Genomic DNA, 15,555 nt, shown 5'->3' on the forward strand with positions numbered 1-15,555 from the left:
CCCCACTCATTGAGATCTCACCAGCAGCACCCATCTTCATAAGGCATTTAGGACCACTTTCCATTTCAGGCTAGGAGATTCTTTTCCCATATGCACTACAATCCTGACTGTGCCCTAGCTTAGGCATAAATACAAAAGATAAAATGATCAGAAACCCTCCTTAATTCTTGGAGACGTTGCAGATTCCATTGCTAAGACATTAGCTGTCTGGTAAAGATCCTTAGACTCTCTGTCCAAAGTTGTTCTTGATAACAGGATTATCTTTTAGCTAAGCAAGGAAGTGTTTGTGCTATAGCCAAGCTGCCTGCCATACCTGGGTTAACACTTCTAAGGGAGCTGAAACTGAGTACATAAGATCACTGAGCAAGTCACTTGGCTTAAAAGAGTGATCCTTCAACAGGGTCTTTCTTTGATTGGTTGGGGAGTTGAGGAGCATGGTTCCAAAGTGCACTTCAAACATTAGGAATTGTCCTGCTTATAGTTATCATAATAATCTCCCTGGTGCATTACATTCTCTCAAAAGTTTTAATTGCATGTTTGCAGTTGCTAACCACTAAGCAAATGAACTCCCTAAGACTGGAACGTCAAAAAAGGAACAAAGAGAAAGACTGACTAAAAAATTGTGAGCCTGAAGTTTTGACCTGTGAATACCACAGAGATTCAGCAAGAAAAAACTCAGGCTTGGTGAAAGCTGTGAGAACTACAGAGCAGTAGCTGTGAGTGACGCCATGCCTTAAATTTTGATCACATCTCTCAGTTAGGCTGAGAGTTTGATCAAAAGGGGAAAATTGTTAAAAAGAATCAAGTCTAAAATGGAGTCGCTCATGCTAAGCGCCACCAAGACTTAATACCTAAGCTAATTGCAGTTTGAGCCTCTCCCAGAAGTGGAATTTTAAGCCAATCAGTCTGGAATTTTCTGAACAACACTAGTGAGGTAATCTGCCTGATAAGACGTTTTGCTTTCCCTTAAGGGAAGGTGACCTTGCCTGAAATAATCCACTCTTTTAACTTCTTTATCCCACCCTCTTTCTGTCTATAAAAACCTTCCATTTTGTACAACTCCTTAGAGCCCCTTTGCTGGATGTGATGCCACCCAATTTATGAATTGTTTGATAAAACCCGTTAGATTTTTAAATTTACTCAGTTGACTCTTTGTTCTTTAACACAGGGAAGCAAACCCCAAGTATTAAATGACATTCAGGAATTATTAATGTTGTTAGGAGTGATAATGGTATTGTGGGTTTGTAAAAAAACAAAAGTTTTTATTTAGAGGCACACATTACAGTGTTTACAGGTGAATGTATGACGTCTGGAATGTCCCTTAAAATATCCCAGCCCACCCCCAAAAGAGTGTCATGGGGGAAATGAGAAACACTATTGACCAAATGATAACAATATTGAAGCTGGGTGACAGGTAAGTACATGAGGATTCACAGTAGTATTTACTCTACTTTTGTCTGTTTGGAGATTTCCATAATAACAAGGTTCTTTTTTAAAGTCTACTTGCTGTGGAAGGAAAGGGCATTTTTATCACTGGATGCCCTTTGGATGCTTTAGAACTGGAAACAATAGCATGACTTCTTGGGTCAATTGGCTGAAAGATTAGGCACATCTCCCTGCCTCTTCCTGGTGACCTGTTCTTGAGGCAAGAAGAAGGTCACCTGGGGTTTCAGCACAGGAGAGCAGGGAGGCCAGAAAAGAGAAGAGCTAGGATTTTAGGTAGAAGGTTGTTTCAAGGCTTGGTCTTTCTGCATCTTTATATCAAATTAAATGGAGTCTTATACTACGTCTGGATTTAATCTATAGTGGAGCTCAACATCTGTGTAATTTAAGTCACTCCTATCACTTCTTAAATAATAAAATGTGAGAGCTGGGAGAAACTTGAAAAAATATTCAACTGAATCGTCTCATTTTGCACCCAGATGTGACATTGTAAGAAGGTTATGGGTGGGTGGGTAGGATAAGATACTACTCACAAAACTGGGAGGTTGGATTCCCCACTTTGTTCCATCTCTCCTTTGCTACCCTGAGAAAATAAAAAAGGCAGTAAGATGAATGTGTAGTTTTTATTTTCTCTGAAAAGTGAGATAAAGGGAACCCTTTAGAAAAAGAAACCATCTACATGATTGAAAATGAGACGGTCTAAATTTACAGTCATATGTCAATTATATCTCATTAAAGCTAGAAAAAATATTTTTAATTTTTAAAAAGAATTAGAAAAAGAAAATGGGAAGGTCCAGCTTCATGCAGTGACTCCAGAATGCTCAGAGGAAGGAACCAAATTTGGTCAAGGTTAAGCCAAGATTTGCCTGAGTTGGTCCAGACTTCAGCGCAACGACTAGCAATCCAAAGAGGAAAGAGATCCGTCAAGAGCTTGAGTCTATAGTTCCTGAAAATCTGTAACACTGATGCTCTTGTCACCTCAGCTGAGAATGCTGGCTGACATTTCTGGTATTGGTGAGGGAATTAATCCAATTTCCCAGGCTCTTCTGCCAGCCCCATGCCCAGACTGGCATCTTCCCAGTCATCCTGCCCCTAGATGGTGGCCAACTTTGCCAGTCTTGGAGAAGAATGCTTTGTAAGTGTGAATGTCTCATGCCATGAGCCAGCCTCACAAGAGGGTTGGATGTGAAAAGGTTTCCAGAAGGGTCAGGAAGACCAGAGCACGGCAGGATTTGCAACAGCAGCCAGCCAGGAGAACAATCCTTCAGGGTGGGTTCTCCTTGGCTTCCGTTCATTATGGTGTGGATTGTGCCTGATAAAGCCGTGGCTCTTCCGGTAGCTCTACTCCCATTGGATTCCTAGAAGCTCACAGCTGACATTCCACAAGCGCTGAGCTGTTTTGTTATCTCGGGCCCTTGGAGACACCCAGGTCCTCTTGCAGTCACTAGAAGGCAGAGAAAGCATGAACATCCAGGAGTGAAAACTGACAGTCTGGGAAAGTTTATGGCCTCTTTCTCAGAATATATTTCTTTCTTTCTCTCTTTTTTTTTTTTTTTTTTTGAGGCAGATTAGCCCTGAACTAACATCCCCTGCCAATCCTCCTCTTTTTGCCGAGGAAGACTGGCCCTGAGCTAACATCTATGCCCATCTTACTCTACTTTATATGTGGGACTCCTACCACAGCATGACTTGCCAAAGCCATGCATAGGTCCACACCCAGGATTCAAACCAGCAAACCTCGGGCCACCGAAGCGGAACGTGTGAACTTAACCACTGTGTCACTGGGCGTGACCCTCAGAATATATTTATGAATGTGTAAAATATATTGGATGACAAAAACTAATTGTATTGAAATGCAATTTTAAAACATTTTAAAAACAAATTCATGATATAGTAATACATATGCTTCTTTATTAATATACTCTATAACAAGAGCTCGCGCTGGGTCTAATAACCACTGGATTTCAAAGTGGTGGGCAGAAGTGACATTCTGAGATATCTGCAACAATGCAATGTGATAAGAAAATATTGATAGTTTTACTGGTGACAAAGTCACAGGTATCATGACTACTCCTGTGGTTCACTGCCTACATTCACAATCGAAGGAAATGCCAAATTTCAGATGGACGTCAGTGAAATGAAAGATGAAGTTGAAATTACTTTCCCATCTAAGTTCACAGACCCCTTGAATTCTTTCCACAGACCCTCTTGTGCCCCAGGAGCCCCAGACTAAGTAACCCTGCTTTCTCTTGTCTGGGGGGGATCAGAGAACTTGAGTCTAGATGGACAAGGTGCTACAGGCAGAATGCAGTGCTCATGGTGCTTTTCTTCAAAGGATATTTTTTTCTAATTATAAAAGTCCCGTACAACACTTGGAAAATGCAGTACCGATAAAAAAAAAGAAAAGCCTATTATTTAATTACTTTTCCTTACACTCTTGTTTGCTTTATTTGTGTAAAAATAGATATATAGTCTTTCTCGCTTTCTTGTATACAAAACTGAGATCATACTGTATCTAGTTTGGGGAGGATAGCTTTCTCTTGTAAAAAATGTATATTTTAATCATACAAGTAACAAATAAATATTTGATCTTTAAAACTTTTTTAAATAATAAAGAAATACCTAGAGTAAAAGGTTAAAATCCTCCTTTGCACTCCCCCGGCTCCTCCTCAAACCCCCTTGGAAATAACACTCCTTATGGTTTGCTATGTATCCTACCAGACTGTTTTCTATGTATTTACAATGAATAATTTTATAGTTCTATGTAGCAGTTTCTTCTCACAATTTTATATCACCAACATTTTCCTGTGAATTAAATATTATTTGAAAATATTTTATTTAGTGACTGTCTAATATTTTATCACATATTTAAGGCAGTGACGTTAAACATCCAAACTCTTAGGGTAGCATTGTCTAACAGAAATCATGATGCAAACCACAAATGTGAGCCACACATGTAATTTTAAATTTTGTAGTAAAATTTTTAAAGTATCTTTTAAAAAGAAAGAAGAAATGGGTGAAATTGATTTTAGTACTATATTTTGTTTAACTCGATATAGCCAAATCATTTCAGCATGTAATCAATATAAAAAGTTATTAATGAGCTATTTTACATTTCTCTTTTCATACTTTGTCTTCAAAGTCTGGTATACCTTTTACACTTACAGCACATCTCATTTTGGACCAGCCCTAGTTCAAGTGCTCAATAGTCACGTATGGCTAGTGGCAACCATACTGAACAGCACAGCTCTAGAGCCAGGACTACCACTTATAAGCTATATGACCTTGAGCAAGTTACTTAATTATTCTGTGCTTCAGTTTCCTCATCTATCAAGTGGGTATAATACTATTATCTACATCTTAGAGTTGGGATGACTGTATGAATTAATACATGTAAAACACTTAAAGAGTGCCAAACACTTTGTAAGAGCTCAAGAAACATTAGCTATTACCATTTATCCATTCCCCTCTTGTTTGACACTGACATCATTTCCAGTGCTTCACTTAATACGTGGGGCACCAATGAATAGTCTCAAGCAAACTGGGCTGGATCAAGTCATGGAATGGGAAGAAGATTTAATCCTGGGCTTCCATTTATTCTCAAACTCTGATTGCCCATTAAGTTTGTGGTAAGACTACACTGAAATGTCTATTTCTATATTCCAACAGATAGTGCCAACCCTGGCAGCACTGCTAGACAGAGTTTACACTGGGGAGAGGTGACTTTGCCCCAGTACTTTGTGCTAAGTGGTATTAAAGGATTCATGAAAGAAGTAAGCCAAAAGCTTCAAGGAGGAGAAAAAGGATCCAAAGGGTCAGCTAACATTCTTTCAAAGGCATAATCACCAGAAAGCTACAAAGCTCACCTGGAAAACTGGCGCGCAGGTATAAAAAAGCAACTTTTGCCAAGTTTCTAATGTAAGTTCCCCTGGAAAAGAACTGACAGTATTTGGTTTGCAGGCCCAAACCAAACCTGGATTCCACTATCCGGCACAAACTCAGCCACTCGGGGTCCCAGGGCGCCCTATGCCTCACCAGGCACACAGGTGGTGGAGGAACCTGCGTTGCCTGCACGTACCTGAAGTACTTGCCGCTTAGGGGCTCCAGGCCTTCAGCCAGCGCACAGTGCAGGCTGGTCTGTGCCCCTTCCTGCACCGATTTTAAAAAGTAGGAGAAGAGCCGCCAACATAGGCAACATAGGAAGGAGTGCCGGGCCAGCTCAGAGCGGACGATGCCTGGGTGCACAGCATAGGTGGTGACCCCCGTGCCTAGGGCAAAGAGAGCACAGTTAGACCAGGGAAACAGCTCATCTCCTGCAGCAAAATGCACAAGTGAGAAGGGTCTCAGGAAACAGAGCTCCAGGGTTCAGAAGGCATCACTCCTAGCCAGATAGAATCTGACTAGTAAGTCATGGAACTCTTCCAGAAAGATCTATAGCCTTCCAGCTTTCTATGTTCCAAAAGGAGTGCTTGGTTGAAGGTCCTTCTATTTCAATGTCACCTTTACTCTGTGGCTTAAGTCTTAATAATAGAAACAACAGTATATTCTGGTAGTCAGAGTATCAATTACTGAGGGTGATATCTTCGGAATTTCTATGGTAGTGCTTAGGGGAAGAATCTGGTTGGAAGGTAGTAGGCTAGGACCTTGTTTTGAGCTGCATTTGCCAGGGAAGCACATTTTATGAGGTGTAGATTGAGGGGTGTTGATGGAGATAATGGGAGTTAACATGCCCCCAAGACATCCCTGGTGCCTCCACTATTTTTAGTACTCATTATGTGCAAGGTCTGTGCTACATGCTTTCCATGCATTATCTCATTTAGTTCTCAAAGAGGCTTGTGAGGTAGGCAATATTAAGATCCCCATTTATAGCTGAGGAAACTGAGCTCTGATCACAGAGAAGTTAAGTAAATTGCCTAAGATCATACCAAGCAGGCTGCAGGGCCACGGTCTGAACTCTTGACGTAAAGAACATAGACTCCGGAGTGAGGCTGTCTGGATTTGAATCCTGGCTCAGCTAGGAAACTTTCTGGGTAAGGTTTCTTAATATATCTCGGCCTATCTCTTCATTTGCAGAGTGCGGAAGAATAACAGCACCTACCTTATAGGAATGCTGTGTTAAATGAATGAAGGCTTGTACAGTACACGGCACACACAAAACTCAACATAACAATAATATGTCATTATTATTATTTCTCTTAATGATTACCCTATTCTTCTATCTTCTGCATTCTGTACTGTTGTTCCCAAACACTGGCTTATTCGCTGTAGCAAATGGTCCCCCAGATTTGCAGATGTGAAAGCCAGCAGCGCATCAAAAACTCCAGGGGAGCACAGAATCGTAGAATTAAGAGCGGCCCCACCTCATTTTACAGCTGAGAGGATGAAGTCAGGGGAGGTTAAAGGAACACGGCCACATGCACATGCGGCTAGTATGTGGTAGAGCAAGAACTCAGTCCCAGGGGTCTGACATCCAGCCCTCGCTCTGGACTCCACGCAGTGGCAACTCTGTAGCTCAGCTCATCGTGTGAACCTCTGCTAATAGCACACAGAAGAAAGCACCTGGACCTAAAGCAGCGTTCCCACGTTCCGGTCCTGGTTACTTCACTTTCCCATGTTCCGGTCCTGATTACTTCACTTACCATATCTCCTGGGGCCAGTCACTTCTTTGGACTTCAGTTTGGACCCAGAAAATAGTAATAATAATACCTACTTTGTCTGTAGCAAGAGGTTGTTGTGAAAAATCAAATGAGATCATAATTGAGATAAGATGTGACATAAATGTAAGGTAACTTTCTAAGTTCCTAACCCCTGTTTGATTTGAAGCTTGTCAAGGGCAAGAATTGTGTTTTTATTCTGTTTATAACCTCATTCTCCTTCGTGTACAGAGCTACCACTGAAATGTGCATGTTTGACGTTCTGGCTTTAGAATTTCTGTGAATCTGTAATCTGGACTGAAGACCGTGCTTTTGCTATGTTAACCCTGGCCCTTTCTCCAGACTTACCTTGGATCCTCTTGGCCAGCTCGCGAGTGAAAAGCAAATTGGCCAGCTTGCTGTGGCAATAAGCAAAACCCCATCTGTAGGGCTCCTCACCGCGGAAGTTGTGGAAGTGAATCTTGCCAAGGTGGTGGGTCACTGATGACAAGTTCACCACCCGTGCAGGAGCAGACTCCTTCAGCCGCTCCAGGAGCAAGTAGGTGAGAAGGAAGTGGCCTGCGAGGAGAACCAGCAGGGCAGATTGAAGAGCAGAATGGCAGCCCAGGCTCAGGGCGTGGGAGCTGATGAGAGGACTTTGGCATTAGCTCACTATCTTCTGAACGTGAAGAAATTTTGATGCCAAGAGTAATTCAGTGTTAATGGTCTGTCAGTCTGAGATTCCTCAAGGCAAGGGCAGCACTAGATGATAGCTAAGGGAATACAGACTTAATCTGTACTTATTTGTACTTCTGCCCTTGCCCCAGTCAGGAGAAATGCCACCTGCTGGCTTCCAGTCCCCCTCTGGCCATGATCACACAACTATGGGCCCAGGCACACACATATACAGAAGGAAGGCTGGGATAGTTAGGAAAAACATCACTTGCCTAGCATCAGAGGACATGATCCATGATCTCCTCATTAGAGCCATCACCTTGGACTCAGAACCCCAGCCTCTCTCACCTCAAGTCCTCAAGATCTGCCTCCTCCATGGACCAACCCTTGGCTTGCTTAGCCCTCAGTTACAGATCTGACCCCTCCTGCCAAACACAGACTCCTGCACCCCCCACACTGGGCCCTGCTTGGGAAGCCTTGCACTCCCTCGGCCCCATCCAAGAATGACATTATTCTCCCTAGCATCTCCCGAGTTTTGAGGTTTCTTAATGGTATGGACAGGAGGAGCTCATCTTTTTGTACTGGTCAGGAGAGGGACAGTGAACAAAAAACCATTATGTCCAGTGTATTGGAATTCTGGGCTCTATGAGGACCATTGGAGATTCTCAGCTCTAGTATAGGCTTATTTCCCCACAGAGAACAAGATGGGGTATGCCTCTCTTTTCAATCACTCAAAGACACTTACCCAGGTGGTTGACCCCCAGGTTGATTTCAAAGCCATCAGTTGTCTTGGAATGTGAAAACATCATCACTCCTGCATTGTTGATCAGAATATGGAGGTGCTTTTCCTCTATAGGGCAAAACCAAGGAGAACCTGTAGTTACAAACAAGTCTGCTAGCTGCCTATCATAGTCCTGAGTATTTGCTCCTTGCCTTTGGACCTATCTCAATGATATTCAGTAAGTACTGTCATTGGGTTTATAATTTTAGTTACTGATAGCTCCCTGGACACCATTCATTCAGCAACTGAGCATTGAGTACTGACTCTGGGCCAGGCCCATTCTGCTGGGCACTGGGCACACAGTGGTGCAACAAGACAGACACGGGCACAAAGTGGTAAACAAAACAGACACGGTCCCTGTCCCTCATAGATTTCATAGTCCTTGCTAAAAGCTGGTCATTTTCCAAGATACAGAAGAATTTTGGCAGCAGCAAAACCTCATTTAATGCATGTTGCCACAGAAGGTTGATTTTCAGGATGAAAGAAAAGAGTGACATCAGGGCCACACCTTGATGCCAAGGTGCAAGCCCAGACAGGGAGCTGACACCTCCAACATTCCCATTGCTGAAGCGAAAAGACGATAAGGATCCTGCGCAGCTTGTCATCCTGTCATCCTCTTGCTAATTCCCTGCCATGCTGGTTCATGTGGCAGAATCTGTCCATTGGGATTGGTGATGGTTCTGATACAAGAGTCAGAGATGTTCCAGGGTAGAGCAACCACTTTCACATCCAACACTTGCTTGTCTAGCTACCTGCCAGGGTCTCACCTGCCAGAAAGCCCTCAGCAAAGGCTCGGATGGATCTGGTATCGGATAGGTCCAGTTTCCGCACCAGCACCTGGGAGTTCTTTGTATCAGCTCGAATTTCACTGGCAGCAGACTCCCCCTTCAGTACATCTCGGCAGGCAATGTATACTCGGGCTCCTGGGACCAAAACAGAGAGGCAATGTGTTCAGACCCTAGACTGAAAAACAGTATAGTAAGTGAGCTTGGGACTGGTGGCGAGAGCCTCCTCCCAGCCATCCCTAAGCAGTGAGAGGCTATATTGCCACTTCAGGGTTCTCACAGCAGTCTTCTTGCTGCAGCTTACCCCCAGCCTAGGAACCTTGGTTTTTACACCCTGATATTTAATGTTGCTTAGTATCTCCTTTCAGAATCACTGACTTGACCAATATCCTACAGACATCATTGTTTTCCTTATTTTATATAATAGGAAAGGAGCAGGAAGGGAGGAAGGAAGGTTTATTTAAGGCCATAGAGTAAGTTGTGCCAGAGGTGGACTTGAATCCCAGTTTCCTTGAATTCCTGGCTAGAACCCCCAAGCCCAGAAGGAAAGAGAAGGAAATGCGGGCAGAGCCTCCAGTGAGAAAGGCAGGAGGCGCTGCCCTGTGGACACAGAAGCGGAAGGACTTGCCTCTGCGAGCGAGCTCTCTGGCTGTCTCCTTGCCGATGCCCGTGTTGGCGCCGGTGATCACCACTACCTTCCCGGGAACCTGCACAGTTGTTCTGCAAACCCCACCAGCAAAGAACTTCCTGTAGGCAAGGGAAACAAAAGCATTTACTCACCACCTCCCCAGTCCCTGACTGAGATACATAAAGTCCATTCAGCCTCAAAGAGGGATTTCTTTCAGTTGTTGTCAGGAGGCCTAAAGAAGCTAATCTTCAAGGGACAACATTTTCCCAGTGGGCAAAGGAGCCTCCTGCTCATCAGCTCAGCCTGGACGGTCATGTGCTCAGAAGCTGCAAAGGGTCCTCCGGACAAACAGAACAAATGCTCTTGAGTGAGGGCCAATGGAGAGCTTCCTTGTTAGATAAGAAAGATATCTAGCTCTGTCTCTAGAGATTCCCAGAGGACAGCGACCTCCTCTACCCTGCATTAAAAATATATGGGTGATGAGCGTTACTGGAATCAGTGGTCCTGAGCCCTAGGTCTTCAATAAGCATCAACCAATGAACAGTACCTCCAGGGGTCCCATATACAAATACAGCTCTCGGGCTGCCTCTCCAGCTTTAGAGAGCTAGTATCTTCAGAGGCTTTCTGCCATCCTACTGAGAGTACATTCTAGCCATCAGCACACAGAAAGAAAACCTCCCTTGTTCAGATCTCTGTGCAGAGAGCATCCTTTCACATAAAGTTGACTTGACAAGTTCCAAAAAACAGGATGGGAGGGCAGCAGAACTAATATTTCCTGAGCATCATCTGACTTCCAGGCCCTAGGCTAGCACTTTCCACAGGGAATTTATTTTAATCCTCTCAACCACTCCATTATATCTTTCATATTACAGTGGAGAAAGCAGAGGCTCAAAGACGTTCAAGTCACATGCTAATGGTGGCAAAAATGGAATTTGAACCCAGGTTTCTATGCCAGGACTTAGAACAGCACTCTGTCCCTTATATGTCCATTTAACCTTCTTTATCATCAGCAATTTTAAAATTCTCTATTCAGAACACACATTTCTTTCTGAAATTTTTCATGAAATCCCACAGCAAAAGAGCCATCCCAAAACATTAGTTGAGGGTCTCAAAGGGAAGAGAGTCTGTTTCCTTCCCCCAAATGCCTGGTATTTAACAATGAGTCCCTGGGCAATGACTACCCTTGGTAACCCAGCCCGGACACCTTGACTATGGACAGTAAAGAAAGGGAGACCTTCAGAGAAACCCAAGGGAATAGAGTGACAGAGCAAGGACTCCCACCTAAGTTGTCTGTCAAGCTACCTAACAGAGTCATCCACTCAGCCTTCCACTAGCATCAGAATTCAAACCAGCCCCTCCTCTCCCAGCCCCAGGTGATTCCTTCTCATTTTCCACCATTGTATCCGTAACCACCTCCTTTCTTCCTGGTTTTTTTTGCCCTGACTTTCTCTCCCTTGGCCTCCTTCCCTCTCTCTTCTTTCAGCAGCCAATAATTCATCTACTTACAAGCTCTCTGGCTCCAAATTCAGGGCTTTGTAAAATACGGCACAAGTTCCTGAATTAAGACAAACCTGATGGATGGAGCTGTCACATACAGCAAAGAAAAGACGGAGGTGAGCAGTCCCAAGATAGCCAGCATATTTTCAAATTCTTTAGTTGCTGCTGCTTTAGCAAAAGCAACTTAGACTCCAACTCTGGGTCGGGCTCCTGGTCTGATTCAACTCTTGGCTGCTTCTTGCTGCTTCTTTCTCCTCTAGCTCATCTCTCTCCTGGGAGCTCAGCAACAGCCTGGCTGTAGGTGTAGCCCAGAATCCTATTTAAATCCGAAAGCTGTCAGAGCACAGCCTGCTGGGAGATGTAGTTCTGGGGGAGGAGGATGGAGGAAAGAGGGGAACCTCACACTTACTGGCAAAGAGAACGAGGGGAAATGAAACAACTGCCCCCAACTCTCCCATCCTCAATTATTTCTTATCTAGGAAATGTGTTCTCCCAACCCCCATCACCACCTCTCCTCCTGCAGGATAGAATATTTTAACTTTAGCAAAAGACACCATGATACTTGAAATACATGTGTGATTAAAACAGAGAGACAAGAAAGAGACCCCCAGAAGAATGGTGAGAGAAGCCAGGAGAGTAGTTTCCCTTGGTGGGGAAGGGCTACAGACTGGGAGGGGGCGTGTTGGGAATCCTGGGGTTCTGGTGGTGTTCTGTTCTTTGAGGTGGGTGCTGGTTACACAGGTGTGCTCACTTTGTGAAAATTCATTGAGTCATCCACTTGATTTGTGCATGTTTCAGAGTTTAATGTTACACTTCAATGAAGTTAACACACACATGTACATGCTGAGGAAAGGGTATAGTGTCTCAGTGCATGGGCTCTAGAGTGGACTCTGTGGTTCAAATCCCAGTGTATCTGCTGACAAGCTCCATGGCCCTGGGCAAGTTACTAAACCTCTCTGTTAACTCAGTTTCCTCACCTTTACAATGGGTATGGTAAAAATATATACCGACCTGTTTAAAGTATTAAACTAATTAAATAGGTAGAAAACTTGAGACAGAAACTAGCACGTAGTAAACACTGCATAAGAGTTGGCTGTTATGATTAGCTTTATTGATTCCTATCTCCCTTGCTATCCCGCTCACTTTACACAAGGGTTTGGCGTAGAAAAGGGAGAGGTAATGAATGAGGGTGACGTTTCAGTTGAAGGCTATTAAAGATGAGGGAAACACAAGAAAAAAAGCTGGCAGAAACTCTCAGAGCACTCTGGAGGTGTGTGAGGGGATGGGGGGAGGATAAGAGGATTCACAGCCCTTGCTCAATGAATATTTCGCTCCTAAAAAGGATGACAGGCACAGAGTTAGGACAGGACTCTAAGTTTCATGGCCCAGTTCTGCTCTTTCCTATGAAGTTAGAGGAGACTCCAGGAAGACACATGTGATGAAAGAAGACTCCTGTGGCAGGCAGGTGCCCACTCCCTCCATTCATTTAACACATACCTCCTGAGCACTTCTTGGTGCCAGGCATTGTGCCAAGTACTCCAAAGACACTGTTCTCGCCCCTTCAGAATCTCACGGACCTGATGAACAGAACAAGGAGTAATCAGAAAATACCTAAGGGAAATCTCTCTTGACTCCAAAGTTGCCTCCCCCATCTCTTCCTGCTTCTCTAGCTCTGGCTTCAGTCCACTGCAGAGACCTCAGAGGACCAGAAGCTGCAGAGCAGGTCTTGCTGCTGGTGCGCCCCAATGCCTCTCTCCTAGAAGCTGATGTCCACTGGGCCAGCATGGCCCTGCTGATTGGACAGGTCCTTTTCCCCCATTCCTGTTGGCACCGGGTGTGTAGCATCTTATAGATTATCTGTGAAAACACGATCTGTGGCTGTTTTATGATTAGAGTCCTCCCCAGCCCTGATTATATGGCCAGAGATATAGACACAATGCCATACCATGCAAGGGAAAGTACATCTAAGAACCTCAAATCTGGGTACATTTGTACTAATGTCTCTGGGCTCCCCACCGCTACTGAATCAAATCCAAGATCCCCTGCATTTGTGGAGATGATACTCAACTTATCTAGAGTTTGTCTGGGAGACAGAGAGCCCTAAAGAACACCACTTAGTGCTCTGGAGCAGCAAAGAGAAGATATTAGAAGGAATATAAGGCATCTAGAATTATGGAAATACACAGATAGTTTGCTAAAAACATATGTTAAATATTATAATCCAAAGACCACCATCAGGTGATTGATTAGTCCTACCAAATGTAAAACTATGTTACAGAGCTATAATAATTTAAATAGTGTGGTATAGGCAGGTGAATAGTCAGACAAACCAATAGAATGGAATGGAAAGCCAAAAAATAGACATAAATACATATGGAAATTTAGATATAATAAAACACTATTTCAAATCAGTGCAGGGAATAGGGGAGATGGATTACGTAATAAAGTATTATAACACCCAGGTATCCAGTTGGGAAAAAGTAAGTTTGATTCTTACCTTACTTTTTACACCAAAATTTCAAATTGATAAAAGATACAAATATGAAAAATGGAACCATTAAAGTATTAGGAAGAATGGTTGGACAAATTTTAAAATAATTTTAGAGTGTTAAGACCTTTCTAATAAGATGGGAAACCCAGAAATCAAAAAAAAAAAAATACAAAAAAAGCTTCATGACAAAAACCACCATACACAAGTCAAGACAAAAGAGAAACTTGGGGGAATTGTTCACAACTATTGTAGACAAGAGTCTGATTTATTTAGTGTATAAAGAACTGTTATAAATCACTAAGAAAAAGAATAAACAATCCAGCTGAAATAACAATTTACAGAAAAGGAAATACAAGTGGCTCTTCAACCTCACTCATAATAAGAGAGATGCAAATTAAAATTGCAGTGGCAGCCACTTTCCACTTCTCAGATTGGCAAAGATCAAAATTATTATAACACGGTCCACTGATGAGAGTGTGAGGAAAGTGACGCACTGCCAGTGGGAAACTTGACAGTTACAGCCTCCAGAGAGAGGGGCAGTAACAGTTAACAAAACAAAGTGTGTACCTTTTGACCTAGACATTCCACTTTACGTATTTATAAGGTTGTCATTGCAGCACTGTGTGTAATAGCAAAAATTTGGAAACCTTCTAAATGTCCAATAACAATAGCACAGGAAAACAATGGAAAATAGTACAGGCATACAGTTGTAAAAAAGAATAAATTTTTTAACATATTGATATGGAGAAATCTTTGCAATATATTAGCTGAAAAACCAAGGAGCAAAACAGAGTTTATAATATGTTACTATTTGGAAGATATGGACATATTTCCATTGTATACTAGTCCAGCCTTAGCAGCAGTTTTGCCTTCCACGGTTTCAGTTACTCACAGTTGACTGCAGTCTGAAAATATTAAATGGGAATTTCCAGAAATAAATAATTTATAAGTTTTAACTTGCTCTCGCTATTCTGAGGAGCACGATGAAATCTTGAACCATCCTGCTTCCTCCTCCCGGGGATGTGAATCGTCACTTTGTCTGGTGTATCCACGCCGTATACCGCTACCTACACCCTCACATTAGTCATTTGGAAGTGGATTCGAAATGACTGTCGTGGTATCACAGTGCTTGTGTTCAAGTAACCTTTATTTTACTTAATCATGACCCCAAAGCACAAGAATAGTGATGCTGTCAATTCGGATATGCCAAAGAGAAGCCGTAAAGAGCTTTCTTTAAGTGAAAAGGTGAAAGTTTTCCACTTAATAAGGAAAGAAAAAAAGTCATATGTTGAGGTTGCTGAGATCTACAGTAAGAAGCTTCTATCCATGAAATTGTGAAGAAGGAAAAAGAACTTCATGCTGGTTTTGCTGTTGCACCTCAAATATGTATGTATAGGAAAAAACACAGTATATATAGAGTTCGGTACTCTCTGTGGTTTCAAGCATCCACTGGGGGTCTGGGAACATGTGCCCCGCAGATAAGGGGGTCTACCGTATTTGCATGGACTGTCTCAGAAAAAACATCAAGAAATGGAGAAAAATGGTTGCTCCTAGAGCAGATGGGGGCCAGGAAGAGGAGGATTCTCACGGAATGTACCCTTTCGTACCTTGTGAACTTATAA

General features: G+C 43.0%; 1 protein-coding gene across 1 annotated transcript; it reads right to left on the reverse strand.

Annotated features, from left to right (window-relative positions):
- Nucleotides 1–2,052: 2,052 nt before the first annotated feature.
- On the reverse strand, nt 2,053–11,735 carry LOC124233766 (retinol dehydrogenase 12-like). Its single transcript, XM_046650954.1, has 7 exons — nt 11,517–11,735; nt 9,946–10,064; nt 9,300–9,455; nt 8,497–8,601; nt 7,446–7,655; nt 5,522–5,711; nt 2,053–2,887 (listed from the first exon to the last, which is right to left on the reverse strand). Exons 1-7 carry the CDS (start codon nt 11,582–11,584, stop codon nt 2,785–2,787), a joined length of 951 nt encoding a protein of 316 aa, XP_046506910.1. The 5' UTR covers nt 11,585–11,735; the 3' UTR covers nt 2,053–2,784.
- Between the last annotated feature and the right edge of the window lie 3,820 nt (nt 11,736–15,555).

Source organism: Equus quagga, unplaced genomic scaffold (genome assembly GCF_021613505.1).
Source record: "Equus quagga isolate Etosha38 unplaced genomic scaffold, UCLA_HA_Equagga_1.0 220_RagTag, whole genome shotgun sequence".
NCBI lineage: Eukaryota > Metazoa > Chordata > Mammalia > Perissodactyla > Equidae > Equus > Equus quagga.

Excerpts from the sequence above, each read along its gene's own strand:
- LOC124233766 (XM_046650954.1), bottom strand. The coding sequence starts at position 11,584 with ATGCTGGCTATCTTGGGACTGCTCACCTCCGTCTTTTCTTTGCTGTAT. Across the intron at positions 5,712-7,445 it reads GCTGGCCAAGAGGATCCAAG|GCACGGGGGTCACCACCTAT; the intron begins GTAAGTCTGGAG and ends TCTTTGCCCTAG. Across the intron at positions 2,888-5,521 it reads CTAAGCGGCAAGTACTTCAG|TGACTGCAAGAGGACCTGGG; the intron begins GTACGTGCAGGC and ends TCTGCCTTCTAG.